The sequence below is a fragment of the Myodes glareolus genome, chromosome 17, assembly GCF_982192425.1.
Source record: "Myodes glareolus chromosome 17, mMyoGla1.1, whole genome shotgun sequence".
NCBI classification, from domain to species: domain Eukaryota; kingdom Metazoa; phylum Chordata; class Mammalia; order Rodentia; family Cricetidae; genus Myodes; species Myodes glareolus.
The window spans coordinates 15,852,766-15,875,178 of record NC_142042.1 but is presented as its reverse complement, the minus strand read 5'-3'; the positions used below and the strand labels follow the sequence as shown (position 1 = coordinate 15,875,178).

The 22,413-nt window shown below is 41.6% G+C and overlaps 1 protein-coding gene across 4 annotated transcripts; it reads left to right on the top strand.

The window, feature by feature from the left end:
- Positions 1-3,773: 3,773 nt before the first annotated feature.
- LOC148119325 (guanylate-binding protein 1-like) lies at positions 3,774-18,724 on the top strand. Of its 4 annotated transcripts, none has more exons than XM_087897504.1 (13): positions 3,774-3,860; positions 4,121-4,182; positions 5,262-5,342; positions 9,414-9,626; positions 11,816-11,943; positions 12,622-12,731; positions 12,976-13,172; positions 13,766-14,014; positions 15,175-15,455; positions 16,067-16,279; positions 16,981-17,083; positions 17,306-17,499; positions 18,490-18,724. In XM_087897504.1, the coding sequence occupies exons 4-13, from the start codon at positions 9,437-9,439 to the stop codon at positions 18,598-18,600; spliced, it is 1,776 nt and encodes a 591-aa protein (XP_087753630.1). In that variant the 5' UTR covers positions 3,774-3,860; positions 4,121-4,182; positions 5,262-5,342; positions 9,414-9,436; the 3' UTR covers positions 18,601-18,724. The 4 variants fall into 4 exon arrangements, with proteins under 4 accessions (XP_087753630.1, XP_087753629.1, XP_087753628.1 ...); XM_087897505.1 differs by having other exon boundaries at positions 3,809-3,860; positions 4,118-4,182; XM_087897503.1 differs by lacking the exon at positions 5,262-5,342.
- The last annotated feature ends 3,689 nt before the right edge of the window (positions 18,725-22,413 follow it).

The following is a 22,413-nucleotide window of genomic DNA, read 5'->3' as shown; positions in this document are numbered from 1 at the left end:
TTTGTATACAGTGCTCTGATTGCAGTATGCCTGCAGACCAGAAGAGAACACTAGATCTCATTACAGGTGGTTGTGAATCACCATGTAGTTGCTAGGAATGGAACTCAGGTCCTCTGGAAGAACAGCCTCTGATCTTATCCTCTGAGCCTCCTCTCCAGCCCCTTTATTATTTTTTTATTTTATTGTTCATGGCAGAGTTTCTCTGTGTAACAGCCATAGCTGCTCTGGAAGTCTCCTTGTAGACCAGACTGGCTTTGAACTCACAAAGATCCACCAACTTCTCCCTCCTGAATGCTGGGATTAAAATGTGTGCACCACTACACCTATCCCCCTAATGTGTTCTTAATAGTTTATCAGGTTATGTCCAGACAACTGGGTGATCTGGAATTTCAGCAAAGAGTAAACTGGCCAGTGTTAACAAAAGTTCAAGTTGGGTTTTTGTTTGACTTTGTTTCATCGAAAGGATCAAGTATTTTCTGTGCATGTGTGCCTGTCTGTTCACCTCCCTGCATCTGAAGTCTACACAATCCCCTTGCCTACTCGAATAAAGAATGAAGGAAAGCCTCAGGTTCCTCTGCTTCTCTTTGTGATGAAAAGTCTTCTGGTATCAATTCAGGACAACATGGACCTCTTTTCTTTTGGGCACAAGACTGAAAGTGAAAGCAGACAGGCTCAGCTTCTTGGAAATAGCCTGAATGTCAAGAAACCACGTGTTCTTTCTTAACTGTCTTGGAGTCCTGTTTGTACAGTTTGTTTTACTTCAGGCTACTGGAAGGTTTTTCTAAGTCCTGAGATTGTGAATATCAGGTATGGAATGCTTTCATGCTAAACTGAAGATTACAAACTGAGCTCTGTAGCAAGCTCCACTGCACAGCAACGGGGATCACAGAGTTCTCATCAGAACAGAGGCTGGACCTTCAAGATAGGAAAACAAAGGACACAGTGATATGGGTGTTTACTGAGCACAGGTACTGTGTGCACAGCACTGTGGGCAATGTACAGGGCACTATGAAGATTTATTAGACCCAGTCTCTGCCCTAATATGGTTTACTGCAGTGAGTAAAATGGATTCTTCAGAGGGTGGAAGAGTAGAGGAAAGCAAGAACACTTGACCCTACGTAACTGAACAGCACAAGAAGTCGAAAGAGAACTTTGGAAACTAAATAACAAGGAATTTGTTTGAATAGTTTTTATGTAAAATGACTTCAGAATTTAAAAAATACTCTTTTTTAAAATATAGTATATGGTGACTAATATATTAAAATATATTATATGGAACCCCACCCCCAGGTTCTTTTCCCACCTCCCTTCTCTCCCTGACTAACATCCTTGGTCTCCCCACAGAAAAGAGCATACCTCCCAGAGGCATCAATGAAACATGGCATAACATGCTACAACAAGCCCAGACACATACCATCATATAAAGGCTAGAAGAGGCAACCCAGTAGGAGGAGAGGTGTCCCATAAAGAGGCAACAGCGTCAGAGACCACCCCTGCTCTTACTGTTAGGAATCCCACAGGAACATCAAGCTACTCAGCCACAACATATGTGCAGAGAATCTAGGTTAGGCTCTAGTCTACCATACAAGTTTCCCGATCTTGTTGGACTCCCATGAGCCCCAGTCAATTGACTATGTGGGCCATGTTCTTGTGGTGTCCCTGACCCTTCTGGTTCCTCCTATCCATTCTTCTCCTCCTCTACAGGATTTCTCAAGCTCCACCCAATGCTTGGCTATGGGAATCTGCCTCTGCTCCCATCAATTGCCAAATGAATTCTCTCTGGTCTCTTTTATGATGATTTTTGCTAAGTTCCAGTCCCAGAACACTCTCCAAATAGGACAAACTCTAGGTCAAATGTATTGTGGCTAGGTTGGTGTACCAGTCCCTACACTTGAGGCCTTCCCTGGTTACAGAAGATGGCTGATTCGGGCTTCATAGTCCCCAGTACTCCGAGCCTTTGCTGGGATTACTCTCAGGGATTTCATGGTGTTTCCATTGCACTCAGTTTCCATCTCATCTCCAAAATGCCCCCAATTCTAGTCATTTCTCTGAGAATCCCGCCAACTTGATCTTTCCTTTTTCTACCTCCCCAGCCCTCAGTCTCCTTTTGAAATCTATTTTGGTTCCACTTCCTAGGGAATGCTTGCATTCTCCCCTAAGTCCTCTGTTTCTTAGCCCTCTGTATCTGTGTACTATAGCATGGCTATCATTTGACTTCACAGATAATATCCACTTATGAGTGAGTGCATATCATGTTTGTCTTTCTGGGTCTGGATTACCTCACTCAGGATGTTTTTTTTCCTATTTCTATCTATTTGCCTGTAAATTCTGCAATAACTTCATTTTCAACAGTTGAGTAATAATACTCCATTGTGTAAATGGTTTGAATATCAGTATGGCAATTTCTCAGAAAATGAGGGAACAACCTACCTCAAGACCCAGCACTTTTGGGTCTATATCCAAAGGATGCTCAATCATACCATGAGCACATGTGCTCAACTATGTTCATAGCAGCATTATCTGTCATAGTCAGAACCTGGAAACAACCTAAATGCCCCTCGATTGAAAAATGGATAAGGAAATCATGGTGCATTTACAAAATGGATTGCTACACAGAGGAAAACAATAATGACATCCTAAAATTTGTGGGCAAATAGATGGATCTCAAAAACATCTTATTGAGTATGGTAGTCTAAGGTTTTTGTCCACATAAGCCCTACCAACAAGTGTCTTGAGGACATTCACCTGGAAAGTTTCCAAGTGAAGGTCCTGACCAAATTCCATTTTGGTCAGTATTTAAAATTTTAATAAAATCTTGCTTAAATTCTGCCAAATTGGTGGTTTCTCTGGCAAATATCAGTATTAACAAAAGTCAGGCCATTGTTGGACCCCATTGGTGTGGGGCAAGTCAGGGGGCCAGTTCCTGGAGCAGGTTTTGAACTACTATTTGTACAGTTCCAGTCCTGGTAGAGAACACGTCTACCCACACAGAAAATATATCGATAAAAGCTAGCAAGTACTAGCAGGCCAGATCTTGGGGATGTCAGTTTTTCCAGAGTTTGCCAGAATGTTGGCATCTCACTGAGATCCCTTCCTGGGAAAGCACTCTCAGTCTTGGATTTACATCTGCAGAGATTTGACATCTGCCAGAAACATCCTGAGTCAGGCTGTTCAGTCTAGGTATATTATATATTTATCTGAGAAACTCAGAAAGTTCTTAGATCCTGCATGAGTAACCTAGTGAATGTCAGTTTCCAGAGTGCAGACAATTGTTTCTGGGAGAATAATCTTTCCCTTTGGACTAGATATTTGAGCTGTCTATTTTTTTCTCTCCCCATCCTCTATTTCTTTTTGGTAGAACCATGGAGTAGCTCAGGCAACATCAGGTCAGGTTATGTCCACAGAGTATCAACAAGCCCCGTTGGTCTTAGGGTCATTTGCCAGGCAGCTAGGTCAAGAACCAGTTACCTCTTGCCTCAGAGGAGTCTCTTTTGATGTCCTTGGCAGTAGAGGAGGACAATTTGTAGGGACAGTCAAATAGCCTGGGAGGGACATGATTATCTAGTTGTTCTTAATGTTCTTTCTCCAGTGATCAGAAGTCCCTTTTCTCTATCCCCCAAACTATGGGCATTCCTGGCAGTAAAAGCATATTGACTGTGTGTGCACCATGGTGTGCTTTCCTTTTCCCATCTGAGATCCTGGATCAGATAAAAGAGTTCTGCCCTCTGGGCTGAGGAACCTGGCTTGGACCCAAATCATTTTGGTTGAAGTGATTACTGCAGTTCCCATGAGCCTGGTGACAGTCGTACACGAGCACCTGCAAGTCGGCATCAGGCAAGAGGGTAGGAGGACTGACAGTGGTGAGTTTCTCAAGCCAGACTCGAGGGTGGTCCAGGAGTAAGACCTGTGACTGGGTCACACAGACATTAGACAGACAGCATTTTGGTATTCGTCAGAGGAGGGCCTCAGCGAACTTGTGGGGTACTGTATGACTTTGATCCGGATGCAGAGTTAGCTTGTTTCTTTGGTTAGCTGGTTGATTTGGTTTGACTTATAGTTCTTTCTTTCGTTTTTCCTTTCTTCCATCCCCCTATTGTCCTTTTCTTTATTGTATTAGCAGGAGCTGCCACAGCACTTACAGGAGGACCATCCTGCCACTACAGAGGCTAACCATTTGGACAGGTATGTCACAGGGCTTTCCCGTAGCCCCAGTGTTTGGGTTACAGCTGCTTTTGTGGTATTTTGTTTCATAGACAGACAGCTGAAAAGGTTTTGAGGCATCTGGAAGTGGTACAGCTGGAGCCGAAGGCAGAACTACTTGCAAAGCCCAAAAGGTCTTTTCTTGAATCTCAGTCCAGATTAGTGACTCAGTGACCCCTTTCCCTTTTTGCTCATGTACAGAGCAAACTCCGGTATCCAGAGGCAACAATACCAGCTGCACCTAGACTCATGAACCCATGTCTTAGTCTTTGGAGCTGGGATCTGAAAGATGGTGGCAATCCTACTCTGAGACAGGCTCCATTTGCCCGTCTCAGCTTGTGGCTAAGACAGGTAGCCTCTGATATATAAATTCCCAGCAGACAATCTGCAGACCAAGGTCTGTAACTCTTGCAGCTTTCCCTCGGTGCCCTTTTATAATCTGTTTTCCTCGGAAACTTCTGATGGAAGGGCAGGGCATTTGGAGTCTCATCAAACAGTATTGGAGAAATTTTTAAATCCTTGAAGCAATCGGGTTCCAAAAGTAGCCAGCAGTAACCTCCCTCTGGATCTGTCCATTTAGAAACAAAAATGGGTTGACTCACCTCTGCCAGTGGGAGACCAGAGAATGCATCTTTCAGGTCCTAAACAGTGTATTCCTGTTTCTCTGGAGGAATCAGACTCATGAGAATCAGAGGTTCCAGGTCTCTTTATAGCCAGGAAATGTGCTTTTCAGGCAGGGCACCAGGATGCCTGTCCATCCAAGCCACAAAATAAGGATTGTATTTTTCCTTTTCATTTCCAGGGTCATTAGGTATGGTTTCTGCATCTCATTGTTAGAGAGAGAGAGAGAGAGAGAGAGAGGGGGGGGGGGTTTCAGTTTGGGCAAAAGGTCCTGTCCTAATCGGTTCTCTGTTCTTAAACACCTTTTCAGCTACCTCCAGCAACTAAACCTCCTGATGTCTATACAATTTTTTGACATTTATACCTTTTTACCACTATCTGGAGCTAACTGAGTAGCAAAGGAAATATTTTTAGCAGCTCTCTTTAATCTTTCTAAACAGGGCCTAGTGAATAGTATTGAAATTCTTTCTATTCAGTGTTGGACAGAAGAGAAAATCTGTTTGTCCCGGCTGCATTGTCAGGTAACTACACTCTTGCTCACCCAGCCACTTCATTCACTCATTCATTTGTTTGTTTGTTTAATTTTATTTTTAGAGAATAGTGAGTTTTGAATTGTCCAATTATAGGGATCATTGATTGAAAAAAACCACAAAAATAAAGAAAGACGAAAACTTCCTTCTGTTTTCTTCTGTGGGGCTGTGTAGAGCAGGCAGTGATCTTGGGAAAGTATTTCTCCTTCCTTCTGTACACTCGGCTCAGATAGCATGGTGCTCTGGATGAGAGGCTTGGCCCCACCCTGACATGGTGACCAGGACAACTGGGGACCCTGAGCATTAGTAAGCCATGAAACAAGCAAGAACTCCAAAGTGGGACTTGGGGGTGTTGTTTGTTTCTCTGGGTGATCTGGCAGAGCCAAAAGAATTTGGTTCCCCAATATACGGGGCAAAGTCTTAAGCCTGGGAGGGGTTATCACACCAGAGAAAGCCATTGGTCAGTACCAGGAGAAAGAATTGGCAGACAGGAATCTGGTGAAGTCTCACACCTTTCTGGACACTGGATCAGCAGCCTTTGTCAACCTCTCCTGTGGACACAAACAGAAAGCACCTTAACCAGACTGTCACTCCAGAGGTGACAGGCCAGGAGACTTTCTAATTGCTTCTTTTTGGGGTGGAGGTGTCAGAATCCTCAGAAACCTTAGGTGACAGTTGACCAAAGGGAGTTTTGGGGACCTGGAACACCCCAGGTTTGGCACCCCTGAGGAATGCCTTGACCACTGCACTCATCCGTATTCTGAGGGGCTCTGAGACACACAGTGTCTCAGGGTCTGAACCCTGGGGATCTCTGTGTGACCTCGAGAAATGCTATGACATATATACCATAGAAGACTGTTTGGACACCATTTTAAACCAATAATAATTATTTATTAGCTAGCCAGTGATTACACTGGGTGTTCAGAATCCCAGAGTAGTTCAAGCCTTTCTGAGCATGACCTTTTAAGCACAGAATCCATGTTCTTGGTAGACATACTTCAGCGAATGAGAAGAGTTAGCCACAAGAAGAAATACAGAAGTCAGAAAGCAGAGTTAGTACTTTCAGAGACTTTCACAGAACTATGGATTTTGAAGATCTAGGCCTTTGTTTTCATTTTGGCTGACAACGCAGTCAACATGCTGAGTTTTATGGCCTGGATAACACTTCCATCATGAAGTCAGCTGTGGTAAGGTCTGGGGGCCTCTTACATCATTTTCAGAAATTAGACTTTAAAAGAATTATACCCTTCCTCCTCATCAATACTTTTGTAATTGGCCTCAAAGATGAAAATTATTCCATAGACTCTATATCACATGGAAGTATTTGTAAACAGCAAATGAGTTCAAGATCTTTTCGATCCCAATACTTCATGTTCTGGTTGGAAAGTCTTGACAAAGCTTACTAAAACTTCCCAGTGACCCAGCCCAATGAAGGCTTTGCACTGTTTTGTTTATTTACTTCCATGGTCAGAATGTTTTTAGTTTCTGAGTACTTCAACCCGCTACAAAGGTTACAGTGCTGTTCAATATTTGTTCACTAGGGGCAAACCATAAAGCCTCACAATTTGGTGAGGAAATAAGACAGCAACAGAGCCCATTCACCTGTGCTGAGCAGCAAGAGAGGCTAAGGAGCACTTGCTCTTGCTAGGTTTGGGGAGCCCTGCTCTGGAACATGGGTTAATCAGCCTGGGCATGAACTAGATGGCATTTTTGAGGGCTAATTCATTTTCTCTAGAACTACTGTGACTAGAAAAGGCTGCTCCTGGGCATGGCTAGGGCACAGCTGCAGGTGAACCTGGGTGGTATGATCAGGGCAGCCAGTCTCTAGGGGTCACTATAGGACTTGCTGTAAATTAGGGAGCAGAATATGTGTGGTTTTAGCAAGAGTGAGAAACACTGGGATTGTCTTTCTCTGTGCTCACGCAGTCTGCTGATGGGCATGGTTAAATGATCATGGTCAGTGTTGGAGCAGAGTTGATGCCTTCCCACTCCTACTGTCTTCTAGAAAGCAGAACCCCAACCAGGCACCATTCTCTCTCATCACATTCTTCCTGACAGCTTTGTTCTACCTGGTCAGCTCCTAGTCTCTGATTCCCAGTGTTTTTCTTCCTCCTCTTTGCATTTCTCCTTTCTCTGCCAAATGGAAACTGCTCAGAAAACCTAAGGAGAAATAAAGAAATGCTCAACATCCTTAACCATCAGAAAAAATGCAAATTAAAATTACTCCGAGAGTTCATCCTACACCTGCTAGAATGGCTAAGATCAAAAACACAAATGACAGCTTATGCTGGAGAGGATATGGAGCAAAGGGAGCACTCCTCCACTGCTAGTGGGAATGCAAACTTGTACAGCCACTTTGGAAAACAATATGGTAGTTTCTCAGAAAATTTGGAGTCAATCTACCTCAAAACCCAACTATACCACTCTTGACCATATACCCAAAGGATACTCCATCACTTGCTCAGCTATGTTCATAATAGCTTTTTCATAATATCCAGACTCTGAAAACAACTTAGATGCCCCTTAACTGAAGAATGGATAGAGAAAATGTTGTACAATTACACAATAGAGTATTTATTACTCAGCTGTTAAAAAAATGGCATCATGAAATTTGCAGGTCAATGGATAGAACTAGAAAAAAAGCATCCTGAGTGAGGTAATCCAGACCCAGAAAGACAAACACGGTATGTACTCACTCATAAGTGGATATTAGCTATAAAGTAAATAATAACTATGCTACAATCCACAGACCCAGAGAGATTAGATAATAAAGGGGATCCATGGCTTTAAATTAGGAAAAGGAAATAGAAGAGAACTCCTATGGTTGGTGATGGGAACATGAAGGGTCAGGTTGGGGGACGGATGGAGCGGGAGAGTACTGAAAGAGATGACTGGAAGGGGGCATTTTGGGATCAGGTAGAAACCTGATGTAAGGAAAACCCCCAGAAGTTTTATTATTTATATATGACTATAATAATATATTTATAAATATATAAATATAGTCATATATAAATAATATATTATTTATATATGACTATATTTATATATTTATTATTTATATATTTATATAATAAATATATAAAATTATTATATTTATTATATGACTCCTTGAAATAGATGATATGTAGCCTGAACTGGCCATGTCCTGTGATCAGATTGGTGACCACCTCAACTGTCATCAAGAGGCTTCATCCAGTAACTGATGAAGATTTGCAGAGACTCACAACCAAACATTATGCTGCCTTTGAGGAATATTGCTAAAAAGAGGGAGAAAACACTGTGGCAGTCAGAGGGGTCAAGGACATCATAAGAAAACTCACAGAAACAACTAACCCGGACCCAAACACGCTCACAGCATCTTAACCAACAATCAGGGAGTCTACATAGAAACACCTTAGGTCCTCTACCTACTTGTGACAGTTGTGTGGCTTGGTCTACTTGTGAAACTCCTAACCATGAGAATAGGGGCTGTCCCTAATGCATTGGCTGGCTTTGGAAATGTATTCTTCATACTGGATTGACTTGCCCAGTCTAAGTACAAGGGGAGGTGCTTAGACTTGCTACAACTTTTATATGGCATGATTTGTTGATACCCATGAGAGGTCTGCCCCTTTCTAAACAGAAATGATGGAAGAGTTAATTGGGGAATGGTAGGAGAAGAGGGAGGGAAAACTTCAGTAAAGATGTAAAATAAATAAATTTAATTTATAAAAAATGAGTAATTGAATATTTAATTAATTAAATACAACTACAATATAAAATAACATCTCTGAATTTGATTCTCTATTTATAATTGATGTCTACAGTAAAAATCTTTAATAAGAAAAGTTTTCAGTGTAAATTAAGTGAAATATTTGTGTTGTAAGAGAAGTAGAATGTTGTCCCTCTTACATTATAAATTAAATACTTTAATAATATTCTTTAAGATTCAAAAATTATACAGATTCTCTTTCACCTATGTCTCTGATGTACACAGCACTGCTGTGTTTTTTAAGAATTGGATTACTCTACCTTCTGAGAAAAAAGAATTGATTATAGTTAATGTCATCTCTCCTTCTCTAGTCAGGGGACGACAAGCCTGAACAATGGCCTCAGAGGACCACATGCCAGGCCCTGTGTGCCTCATAGAGAATGTGAAAGGGCAACTGGTAGCCAACCAGGAGGCTCTGAGGATCCTGTCTGCCATCAAGAAGCCAGTGGTGGTGGTGGCCATCGTGGGCCTCTACCGCACAGGCAAATCCTACTTGATGAACAGGCTGGCTGGGAAGAAAACAGGTGAGTTCCTCCAACACAGCTGAGCTGAGTCCCCTGAGTCCACTCCCATTGTCTGCTTTGTGCATGAGAATGTGAAAAATTTAATCTTCTAGTCACAATTGGATGTTGAAATCCTTTTTGTTCTTGTTGCTTAGTCAGTTTGTTTTTGATTTTTGAGACAAGGTCATGCTATATAGCCCAAGCAGGCCTTTAGCTCAATGTGTAGTCCTGGATGACCCTGAATTTATGATAGAAGCTATATTAATTACAACACTGTTTGGTCAATGGCTGAGGAGTATTCCTAGATAGCTCCTATACCTTAAGTTAACCCATTCTTGTTAATCTGTGTATTGCCACAGAGCTGTGGATTACCAGTAAGATTTTGGCATCTTTCTCATCTTTCTCCTTTGGTAGCTACATGGCATTTGTCTGTTTCTGCCTTCTTTCCTCCTCTATCTCTGCTTGAATTTTTCCACTTTACCATATTCTGTCCTGCTATATGTCAAAGGAGCTTCTTTATTAAGAAATGCTAATCAAATATTCATAGCCTACAGAGGGAAATCCCACATCAGGTTTGTCTTTACAATTTTCTTTTAAATATCTAGTTCTGTGGCATTAAACAAATTTATGCAACTATCTATCTCCTTCATCCATCTCTAGTAGTTCATTGTTCAACTTATACCATTATTATTACAAATACTATATTTATGACTAAGGCTGTCCTAGGAATGTTACATGAGTGAACTCAGGCATAATATGTTCTCTCTCTCTCTCTCTCTCTCTCTCTCTCTCTCTCTCTCTCTCTCTCTCTGTGTGTGTGTGTGTGTGTGTGTGTGTGTGTGTGTGTGTGTGTGTGATTGGTCCTTTCACTTAGTAAGACGCCTCAAGGTTTGTCACTGTGAGGACATGTGTCGATTTGTTTTCCTTTTTGAGGTTCAATGACAGTGCGTATCTAACACTGCCTTATCCATTCGCCTGTAGACAGGACAGCTGAGTGCTCTGAATGGTGCTGACAAGAATATGGCTGTAGAGACACCTGTCAGAGTCCAGGCTTTCAGGTTTTCTATGCTGTATTAGATCTATCACTGATCAAATGACTGACAGCAGCAGTGTAAAGATAGAGGGTTTACTTTGCCTCACAGTTCACTATGGTAGGGAAGACAGCACTTTGTGCCTTCATGTGTAGTGGTAGGAGCTTGTGGCTTGTTTATATTATGGCTGAGCAGGAAGCAGGGAACTGAGTGCGACAGCAAGGCCTGTATTACAAACTTATAAATCATAGCATTCTGTTCCTCACTCAAAAATGCATTTGATATAACTTCGAACTTCCCTATAATCTTAAAGTTTTAACAGTTTATAACCATGCATCTGTGAGCCTTTGCAAAATAAATTTTAACTTACTTACCTGTAATATGCAATGGCATGGAATGAACATTCCTATTTCCAGTGTTCAGGAGGAAAGGAAGGAAAGGAAATGCCATAGAAAAACTAAACGCCCGTAGGAAAAACACCTAACCCTATAGTTCCACGTGCAGTATATAGGGCATGTGGTGGCCAAACCTAGACAGCAGCAGCTTGCCAACCCTGATTCAAGGTCCTTGCTCCTTGTGGGACACAAGGGCTCTCTCTAGGGCCAGGTCCACTCACCGAATCCAGGTTTCCTCAGTGGATATCCCACAACCCTGGCATCTCTAACCTCCTGGGATCTCCATTGTTACTTCAGCTTTACCCCCACGGCCTCACACACAGCAAGCTCGGGAACTCCACATGAGAGACTGACCCTGCTATGGCACCACGGTGCAAGCATGGAGGTCATGTAACTGTATGTAGCATTCCACATATCTAAAAACTGAATTTTTGTTATATCTCTGTTTGTGAGATCAGCACAAACTTTGGTTTCAGTTAATTCTCCTGACTTGATTGTGCTGATTTTTCAAAAGAGATTTGTTTATTTTAATTTTGCATGTATGAGTATTTTGCCTGTGTACCACATGCAAGTCTGGCATTCACAGATATTAAAATGGGACATAAGGTTCCCTGACTCTGGAGTTATAGGCAGTTGTGAGCTGAGAACTGGACTCTGGTCCACTACAAGAGCAGCAGGCACACTTTACCACTGAGCCATCTTTTTAGTTATGCTAGTTTTATTATCACTTTCTTGAAGTACTTGTTTTCACATGTCTAATCCCTCTTTCCTCTCTGCTTTTTAGGTTTTTCTCTAGGCTCCACAGTGCAGTCTCACACCAAGGGGATCTGGATGTGGTGTGTCCCTCATCCCCAGAAACCAGGACGCACCCTAGTTCTGCTTGATACAGAGGGCCTGGGAGACGTTGAGAAAGTAAGGACTGAGGGCACAGTGTGCAATTCATTCCCTCATCTCTGAATATTATGAACTGTTCTCTATGCCATTTTAAACCATTTACACTCATTGGGTGTGTGTGTGTGTGTGTGTGTGTGTGTGTGTGTGTGAGTGTGTGCACTGCTGCACAACAGGTGGGGTCAGTTCTCTTTTCCACCACGCAGGTTCTGAGCATTGAACTCAGCTGTAACTTCACTGAAAGCATTTTTTTCCACAAAGTCTTCTCACTGGAAATCTAGTTTTTCACTCAGAGTTTAAACTTCAACACTAAATCCTTTTCATTTTTACTTACGTGACATGTCGTCATGTTTAGTCAACAAAGAAGAGGGAACTTGTCACAAGACTGGCTCACAGAACAGCAGTGTGCAGCCTGCAGTGTTGAGACACTAGCAACAGACTAAGCAGGACTAGTGAGAATCATCGCAAATAAAACCCCAAACCAAAAAACATTCACCTGTGAGTGCCGTGGACGGCATCTGTAGGTTCATTGCTGTTTTTGTTTTGTTTTGTTTTGTACCTTGCAAAAGTCAAAAAGGCTTCCCTCACTTTTTTAGGCAAATGTATCCTCTCATGAAGTCTGTATATTTAATCACTGCTGATCTGAAAGTCACATAAGAGCAAAACATACTCCTGAATCACATGTATTCTTACTTCCAGGGTGACAACCAGAATGACTGCTGGATCTTTGCCCTGGCTGTACTTCTAAGCAGCATCTTTGTGTACAACAGCATGGGAACCATCAACCAGCAGGCCCTGGACCAGCTGCAGTATCCTTTATGTGGTGCAACCCTGCCTTCATACACCAACTCTGTGACTCTAGATCTTGCTGAATGCAACATGAAAGAAAAAAATAGCTCATATGTATGTAGCTACCGTGTTCACACCAACGTTAGGAACAAAGCAAATGAGGGTTTGGGGCTAGGGTCCCGGAAGATGTGGAACTAATAATACACCCTGGAGCTGCGGTTGGTGCTCTGGCTGTTTCTGGGCTTTCCTTAATTATCTGTTCAGCTATGTGACAGAGCTGACAGACAGAATCAGAACAAGATCCTCGTCTGACCAGGATGAATTGGAGGACTCAGATGAATTTGTGAGCTTCTTTCCAGACTTCGTGTGGACTCTGAGAGACTTCTCTCTCGAGCTGAAAGCAAATGGGGAATCCATCTCCCCAGATGAATACCTGGAGAATTCCCTAAAGCTTATACAGGGTAAGAGACTAACAACTGGTAAATGAGGATTTCAAAACCCTGAAAATTCAGATTTTTCTATCTATAATTTTCTCATTTGTCCTAGAAATAAGATTGTCTTTCACTTTCTCTTTATAGTGATTGATTTGACCTCCCTGCTCTGGACTTGTTTTAAGATGAAACACAAAATATGGTACACAATGATTATATATTTGAGAAATGTAGATTAAAATGTTACCAGTAATCAAGCCCAAACTTTGGGAAATTGTATCCCACACACAACTGTTCAGCTGCCAGGCACCTTGGAAATGAAATACAGACACTGTAAGAGTACAGACACTGTACTCGAGGGATTACATGTTGTGTATGCACACAGTCCAGATTTTTATAAAGCATTTTAGATGACTGAAAATGCTTAAAATAGACAACCCTCATTTGTTCCTTTTGTTTTTCATTTTCAGGGTCTCACTATGTAACCTATGCTGGCCTCAACTTGTAATTCTCCTGCCTTGGCTTCCAGTGGTCCAGAATTTCAAAAGCTCACATGACTGAATTTTAAAACATATACTCACCTTCCAGGCCCTGTTTCAAAACCTCTTTTCTCCTCTATCTAGGTACCAGTCCAAAAGAAAAAGAAAAAGAGTTAAATCTACCACGACTCTGTATCCGTAAATTCTTCCCAAAGAAGAAATGCTTTGTCTTTGAGCGGCCAGTACAAGGGAAAAAGCTTGGCCAGCTGGAAGCATTGGAGGATGAAGACCTAGACTCCGACTTCGTGGAACAAGTGGCCAAGTTCTGCTCCTACGTGTTCAGCTCTTCCAAGGTTAAAACGCTTTCAGGAGGACTCAAGGTCAATGGGCCACGTGAGTCTCTTCCCAGTCTAGGCCACAGTACCATAAGATAGCTATGACATACCTTAGCCTTGTAGAAATGTGTAGTGAGGGGCTGCGGGCAGGCCTGCTTTTCATCCCACCTGGCTCCTGCATGGCTAGCTTAGCCCCGGAAATAATAGCACACAAATTGTATTCATTTAAATACTGCCTGACCCATTATCTCTAGAAAGTTAGTTACTGGCTAACTCTCACATCCTGATTAACCCATTTCTAAAAATCTGTGTAGCACCACAAGGTGGTGGCTTACCAGAAAAGATTCAGCATGTCTGACTTGGTGGCTGGCTCCATGGCATCTGCCTCATAGCCCTCTTCCCAGCATTCTGTTTTGTTTACTCGGCCTACCTAATTTTCTGTCCTATCAAGGGGCCAAGGCAGTCTCTTTATTGACCAATGAAAATAACACAATAGACAGATAACCCTCCTCCATCAGAAATGTAGCCTTATCACCACTGTAGTGTAAAGCTGTAGATGGTACCAGCAATTATAACAGATTTTCTTTTTCACATTATCTTGTTGAATAAAAAGAAAGGGGGGCAAAAGAAAAAATTCTTTTTAAATTACCCAGAAACCTGGTTCTGTGTCCACCTATGTGATATGAACTAAACAGATGTGGCCCTTAATACATAAGTACAATAACATCTGCATAGACCTAGTGAGTATCATCAACACATACACAAAATTCCCTTGGGCAATGCTATTTGTTTCTAATCAACCTGATGGAGAATTTTTGACTGGAAGAGTACATTTTGCTCCTGAATTAGAATGAAATGTTTAGTTTGGACAGGACCGGTGACACAGACAAATATGAAAGAGGTGTGGAGCCTGTTCTCATGGTGGTGCTTGTTTAAACATGGGCACAAACATTGCACAGACACAGGCTCTTGGAATCTCCATCTAACATTCTTAGCCTTTGATGTCTCAGACCTCATGAAAGGATCTTTGCACAGAGTAATGTCTAATCCCATCAAGGTGAAGTAGAGGCTGAGATGCTTTTGTCTGTCATTCTTCCAAATGATGCTAAGGACACTGATGCTTTCAGGCACCAATAACTGACATATTCAAAATTCCACAGAATAGTGTTCCCTTTCATCCTTCTGTAGCAAATATTGTCACCTGTTTCCTGATTGTAGGACTAAAGAGTTTGGTGATGACCTATGTGAATACTATCTGCGGTGGGGGTCTGCCCTGCATGGAGAATGCTGTCCTGACTTTGTCCCAGACAGAGAATGCAGCTGCAGTGCAAAAGGCCATTGCCCACTATGACCAGCAAATGAGTCAGAAGTTGCAGCTGCCCACGGAAAATCTCCAGGAGCTGCTGGACCTTCACAGGGCCAGTGAGAAAGAAGCCATCAAGATCTTCATGGAAAATTCCTTCAAAGATGTTAACCAAGTGTTCCTAACAGAATTAGTGGTAATAGTTCTCTCATGTTTACCTGGATATAGAATTGGAAGTCAAAATTCTATGAAGAAATGAAATGGGTGTCTGAAGAGAGCAAATGTTACTAGATTTTGAAGTACTAACTGTTACCTATTAATAAATAGAATAAATAATATAAATAGGTTACCACAGACTCAAAATTTTAAAACATTTCTACTTTCATGAATAAGTTTGTAACAATACCCCTCACTGAATTAAGTTCAGAAAAGTAATTAGAGTGTCTGATCAAATTGCATGGCCAGTGTCAGCAGACTGATTCAGGCCAATAGCAAAGAAAATGTTAGCCCTAGTTATCTGAAGCAAATTAACTTTGAACCCTATTTATTCTATGTTCCATCTGTCACCCAGTCTGGAAAAAGTAGTTTGCCTCTAAAGGCGTGAATCTCTGCATTGAAATCCACGGCCAAGGAGCAAAGAAGGTGTCAGTAAAAAGCTGGATCAGAGGAAGGGGGTCCTTATCATCAGTGTTTAGAAGTTTTCCTCTAATTGTTTTTTTTTCTTGCATTTGTTTTTCTTTTGAGAAATGATGCCAGAAATTCTAAACTCAGGTTTTTTTCTTTTTTTTTATCATTTTTACATTAAAGACCAAGATAGAAAGAAAACAAGAGGAATTTCTAGCGAAGAATGTACAGGCGTCCTCAGACCGGTGCTCAGCTCTGCTTCAGGATATTTTCAGTCCACTAGAAGAGGATGTGAAGCAGGGCATTTATTACAAACCAAGGGGCTTTTGTCTTTTTAACCAGAAGTTACAGGAGTTGAAGAAAAAGTACTATAACACGCCCGGAAAGGGGGTGCAGGTAACCGAGGTTATGTGTGTGTTCTGGGAAGTTGTTGACATGGTTCAGACTGCAGTGTGACACCCAAGCATCGCTGTGAGAGGATCTTACTGTCTGTATTTCAGGCATTTGCTCCTTCAACATCACATATGTGAAGGCTGTCACACTGGATGTGTTCTGCTTACTCATCAGAGACAGTGCACTCACTCAACACTTGAATTCACACCAGACAATCACATTAACCACCAGTGTGACTGTCGCCCTGTGTTTCAGCAGGACTCTGTGTTGCAAAGGGTCCAATGTTGGCCCCTTAAACAAAACTTGTAATTCATCAGTTTGGACTTCACACTGGCTTTAAACAACAACTGTGTCAGATAATAATGTCCTTTGTCTGTCTGTCATCACTCTTCTGCTTCTGTTCTTGTCTCATTTTCTCAGATCTTTTTGTTCTCCACAAGGGCAACAGCACACTTTCCCCATCTATGACCATGGTACCATAAACTCTAAAGTTCGAGCCCTCAATCTGAAAAGACAATCTTTGTTTTTTAAAACAACCCTACAATAAATGGTATTCTTTAGTGGAGTCCAGCCTGGATTGTTTGCCTGTTTCTATAACTGGGAATCTTAGAACCAAGAGGCATCACTAGTGGAAAGTGGGTATGGAGGAAGGCACAACTTTGCAATGATTCCTGATGGTAACTTCATGTTCTCTGAATCTGGAGGCTGAAGATGCTCTGCAGAAGTTTTTGCAGTCCAAGGAAGATGTGATTGAGGCAATTCTACAGACAGACCAGGCTCTGACAGAAAAGGAAAAGGAGATTGAAGGTGAGGCACAAATTAAGGGGCTACATGCCCTGCAAAGCTGTGGAATGTTTAAATTACTTGTAAACCTGGGACCTTAAAGCTGAGCTAAAAGAACAAAGCTGTATCTTAGGGACTTGCACCAGGCATGGTAGTGCTCTGACGTCAGCAGTAACGAGAAAGCAGGTGAGGAGAAGAGAGCCACACGTGCTGCATTTTCACCGTCCTTCCTGCTTTTCCTTGCAGTGGAGCGTGTGAAAGCTGAAGCTGCAGAGACCGCCTCAAAAATCCTGGAGGAAATGCAACAGAAGAACGACCAGTTGATGAGAGAGAAAGAGAAGAGCTACCAGGAACGCATGCACCAGCTGACTGAGAAGATGGAGAAGGAACAGGCCCAGATGAGGGAGGAGCACCGGCGGGCCATTGAGCACAAACTTCAGGTATTGTAATTGCACCACCTCTATGTTCCCTTCATTAAAAAAAAAAAATCTTAAGTGTGTATGTGTGTTTGTGTGTGTGTATTTCTGTGTGTGCGTGCGTGCGCGCGCGCGCATGTATGTATATTTGCATGTGTGCATATAGTATCTATAGAGGCTGAAAGGGGGTCCGATCCCCAGGAGCTGCAGTTATTGGTGGTGGGAACTGCCTGATTGGTGGCTTACAGCTGAATTTCGGTTTATAGGCCTTTTTATTGCTGAGCCATCTATCCAGCCTCCTGTTCTCTCCATTTCTATTTTTAGAGACAGGGGTCTCTCTCTGTAATTCAAGCTCACTGATGGGGGTCACCTGACTGGCAAATGAGTTTCAAGGCTCTGTCTATATCTGACTTCCCTGCCTGTTATTACAAAACAGTGTTGTGTCTAGCTTTAACTTGGGTGCTTAGGATTCCAGCTCAGGTCTGATGCTTGTGCAGCAGGCATGTTACTGACAGTCATCCCCCAGCCTCTAGACTAAGTTCCTTAGTCGATGATTCAGAGCATTAGTCAGATTTTCAGAATTCATTCCTGTGTTGCATATTTATATAAGGTATAAATGGGTTGATGTATTAAAGTCTACAATGTTAAAATTTGAAGTCAAACATGATTAAGATTACCTACAGGAGCCATAGGCAGCCAGTGTGAAACAAAAACTGTTCTGATAATTTAGGTTCATCGATGGAACTGCTTTCAGCTGAAGGAAGCCCAGGAGAAGTGACAGTAGCTGCCCAAAGAAAACAATAGCTCTGGGGAGGGGAATAGAAAATCAACACAAGAAAATTTTGAATATTAAAGTTTACTCATGACTAAAAACAAGTTAAAGGAGCATTAAAAATCCAGGGTGAAGAAAATGTTAAGGGATTAAATAATGAAAATTTATTACTATGGAACCTGCATAGAACATGGGGATGAACTCGCTGCGATGGCTCATTGTCTCCACTTGTCACTTTTTAGGAACAGGATCGACTCCTAAAGGAGACCTTCCAGCAGGAGCGCCAAAGTCTTCAGAAAGAGATAAACGCTCTCCATGAAGAGGCAGCTTCACGCAAGTGCATCATAAGCTAAAGGCCTAAAGAGTAGGGATTTCCTAACATTCAAAACACAGATGACTAGGCTGCAGAACTGGGAACAGGAGTTGCTCCCGTTGATAATAATTGGGTCCTGCAATAAAGAACTAAAAATCTGCAACGATGTTTGGTGTAATCATTGAAATCATGTTCATCCTCATATAAGATTTTGCACCAAGGATGCCATTGGGAGGTACTAACAGCACTGCCCAGAAGAAAGTTTGTTTGCCCGATAATCTCCAGGAGGCAAATGGACACTGAGCCTTTGCTCCAAGTTGCCTAGGGAGGTGATAGGTCTGAATAGGCCAGTCTCATTCCTTACTGGAGACAATGAAAAGCTCTACATTATTTCAAAATCGCTTAATCTTTCAGCAGTGGCATGATTTGTGGACATTGGTGGGAGATAATCCTATCAACACACTCTAATATGAATGAAGACACCTGCATGGAATACGTGTGTGTCTGTGTGTCTGTGTGTGTGTGTGTGTGTGTGTGTGTGTGTGTGTGTCTGTGTGTGTGTCTGCATATATATATATATATATATATATTTATATATATCCCACTTGAAGATGGAAGAAGTCATTGGCATGACAAGGAGAAGAATCCACAAATCCATGGGTGAAGAAGAAAGTGTTTCAATGCACATAGATTGAAACTATAACAGAAATTTCCAAACTTTAAGAGTTGACTTTAAATTACATAGTAACATGATACTTAAGCATAATGTAGAGCAGTAACTTTAAAGATGAACGTTAAATGATGATGTGTAATCTGAGGCTACCAAAGATACTTTAACGATTTATCTGTAACCATAAACTTACACTACTCTTTCCTATTATTAGCACTTGAAATCCTGTTGATTTTTCCCAAGCAGAACAAAAATTATTTTTCATCTATTGAGCAGTTCTTAGTACTATGGAGTGTAGACAAACTGTGTCCCAACTGCCAAAAATGCAAGGTATAGTTAGCATCTTTTAATGGGATTGAGAGCAGTGCAAGCATGGGGACCTACATTCAGATGCCAGCACCCACATACCAAATCAGACGTGGTGACATGGTGGTGTGCGCTTGTAAGTCTAGCGCTGAGGTTGGGGCAGAGGTAGACAGGACAACCCCTGGGGCCTATTAGCCAGCCAGTCTAGCCAACAGATAGACTGGGTTCTCTGAGAGATCCTGTTTCAAAAAATTAGGTGGAAAGTAATTAGGTGAAAAGAACATATTTGTGATGTTTGCTAGAAGTGAATGTGACCAGAGATAATCATATTAAGCAAGTTAAATCAATCTCAGAAAACAAAGATTGTTTTCTTTAATATATAACTCATAGACTGCATATCGATATATAAAATTATGTTTGTATAATATGACAAAATAGTTTAAAATGTAACTGTCTAGGGAAACAAAGAGGACTAATGGGAAAAGCAGGCATGAAGAGAAGAGTAGGGGCAAGGGGGTATGTTAACACACAAGATACACCTGTATGAAAATATTCTCCTATAATATAGCAACATGTATGACAAGTATATGCAATGAAAATTATAACAACCATTTGTGATCAACAAGAAACATTTTAAAATAAGAATTCTAACAACTCCTTGTAAATAACATTGGCAACACAGATAAATCAACTCATTTCTAAAAGGAGGCACACAGCACTGAAATTTGCTGAATTTGCTACTTTCCTGGTTGCTGCAACAAAATACACAGCAAAGGCAACTTTTTAGAAACCTTTTAGAATAGAAACAAAGAAAAGTACCAAATAATAATAATGTGAGATTTAAAATGATTTCAAATAAGTGGAATAACTGAATTCAGGCTTCAAAATGAGAGGACTTAGGTAAAAGTAATCTTTATAAATCAATGTGTGTATTTACCCACTATGTTAAATAGAAGTACAGTTCTTCTGAAACTTGACAAAATGATCCTAATTTTGACTCAGAGAATTATGCCAATCACATGGGTCAAAGCAGAGCTCTGAAAAGACATCCTGAGTTCTCTAAGGCATGTGCAGGAGCTGGTGTGATGTCACACACTTCAGGTCACAGTACTTAAGATGCGAAGGAACAGGTCTTACCAGTTTGCAGCTACTCATAGTGAGACTCTCAAAAATTGTATGTAACTGATACCAGAGTTTATTAAAGTAATAAAAAAAACCATGTATCAGGAAATAATTAAGAGTAAGAAAACTGCAACACCATGCCTTAATAATCTGAATCCATTTTTTTCACATAAAAATACATTAAAATAAATTTGTCATTGTTAAGTTTCCAATGCTCTCCTTGACAATCGTGGGCTGTTCAGTTATCTAGCGCCTAGGGCTCTTGCTTTCCTCTATTCTTCCACCCTCTGAAGATTCCATTTTACACTGCAGTAAACCTTGTTAGGTCAGTGCCGGGTTCTAAGGAGTCTTCACATGACCCTGCCTCTGCTCTGCAGGAACTCTGTGATCGCTGTTGCTATGGCTGCATCTTTTCAGCATTAAAAAAGTCGGAGTAAGACTGACTCCTGAACACAAAGGTTTTCCTTGATCATCAATCTGAGCTCTGATCTAAATCAGTCTAGGTGGAATTCATCCGCCTTAAATCTAAAACATATCCTTGTATTTATTTTTATTCATCAAACCCTGTGTAGGCGATCATTACTATGTCAATTAGACAGTACAGTTTAGGGAGGAATCACATTCTTGACAATCCACAGATAAAAGTGTCCAGTAGATCAGGGTGTGTTCATGTGATAAACACACTACACTCCAGGCAGTGGGGATCTCCACACATCCACTCATACCTTGCCAGACACCAGAGAAAGATTTGTAGCAGCAAACATGTAAAGGCACAGAAGAAACAAAAGACATTCCAGAGTCTGCAGTCTTGTAGCTTTGCTTAAAGGAGATTCACTCATCAGAGAGCTTCCTCCTGGTAGATTGACACCTTGCATTTCAATTGCCACCTGCTGCTCCACCAATGTGGCCACTGGCTCCCATGATTGTTTCAGGTGTTTTCCTAACTTGAAGGTCCTGCCTCTGCAGTGCAGGAACTCTGTGATCCCCACTGCTGTGAGGTGAGGCAGGCTACAGAGTTCGGTATGTAAATGGCGGCTGGCATCAGAGTATCCCATATACAATATTCATATCCTGGACTTGAAGAAAACTTCCAGCAGCCTGACGTACAAAAAATTGCACAAACCAAATCCCAACCCATTCAAGAAAGAAAGCATCTGGTTTCCTGACATCTGGGCTGTTCCCGAGGATCCTAGACTGTCTGCTATCACTTCTGTCGGAAATAAAAATGAGTCCAGTTTGTCCAAAATACACCAGGAGATCTTTCCTAACAAAAGAATTGAAGAAAGCCTGAGGCTTTCCTTACCCATTGTTTGGAGACTATGCAAATTTCAAATTCAGAGAGCAGGGAGGGACAGCCTTACAAGGGGAGAAAGTTTCTGATCCTGTTAGTAAAATATAGTCATTCAGAAACCCAATTTGAACCTCTGCAAAACCCAACTGAACAATGGCCACTTTACCGTTTGCTGAAATCCCAGATGGATCAGCTGTCTGGACACCGTGGTCTGATAAAATGTTAAGAACACAGGAGGGGCCTGAGGGATGGCTTGGTGACCAATACGCGGCTTTCTGCTCTTACAAGGACCAGAGTTTGTACCTCAGTAACTGCGCAGAGCAGCTCTCAAATGTTTGTAACTCCAGCTCCAGGGATTCCACATCCTCTTCCGACTTCTGCAGGCACCTGGACACAGGTGGTTGATAGACACACACTCATGAGCAAATAAAACAAAATCTTAAAAAAAAATCTAACACCTTCAA

Excerpts from the sequence above, each read along its gene's own strand:
- LOC148119325 (XM_087897503.1), top strand. The coding sequence starts at position 9,437 with ATGGCCTCAGAGGACCACATGCCAGGCCCTGTGTGCCTCATAGAGAAT. Across the intron at positions 14,015-15,174 it reads ACTCAAGGTCAATGGGCCAC|GACTAAAGAGTTTGGTGATG; the intron begins GTGAGTCTCTTC and ends TCCTGATTGTAG. Across the intron at positions 16,280-16,980 it reads CGCCCGGAAAGGGGGTGCAG|GCTGAAGATGCTCTGCAGAA; the intron begins GTAACCGAGGTT and ends CTGAATCTGGAG.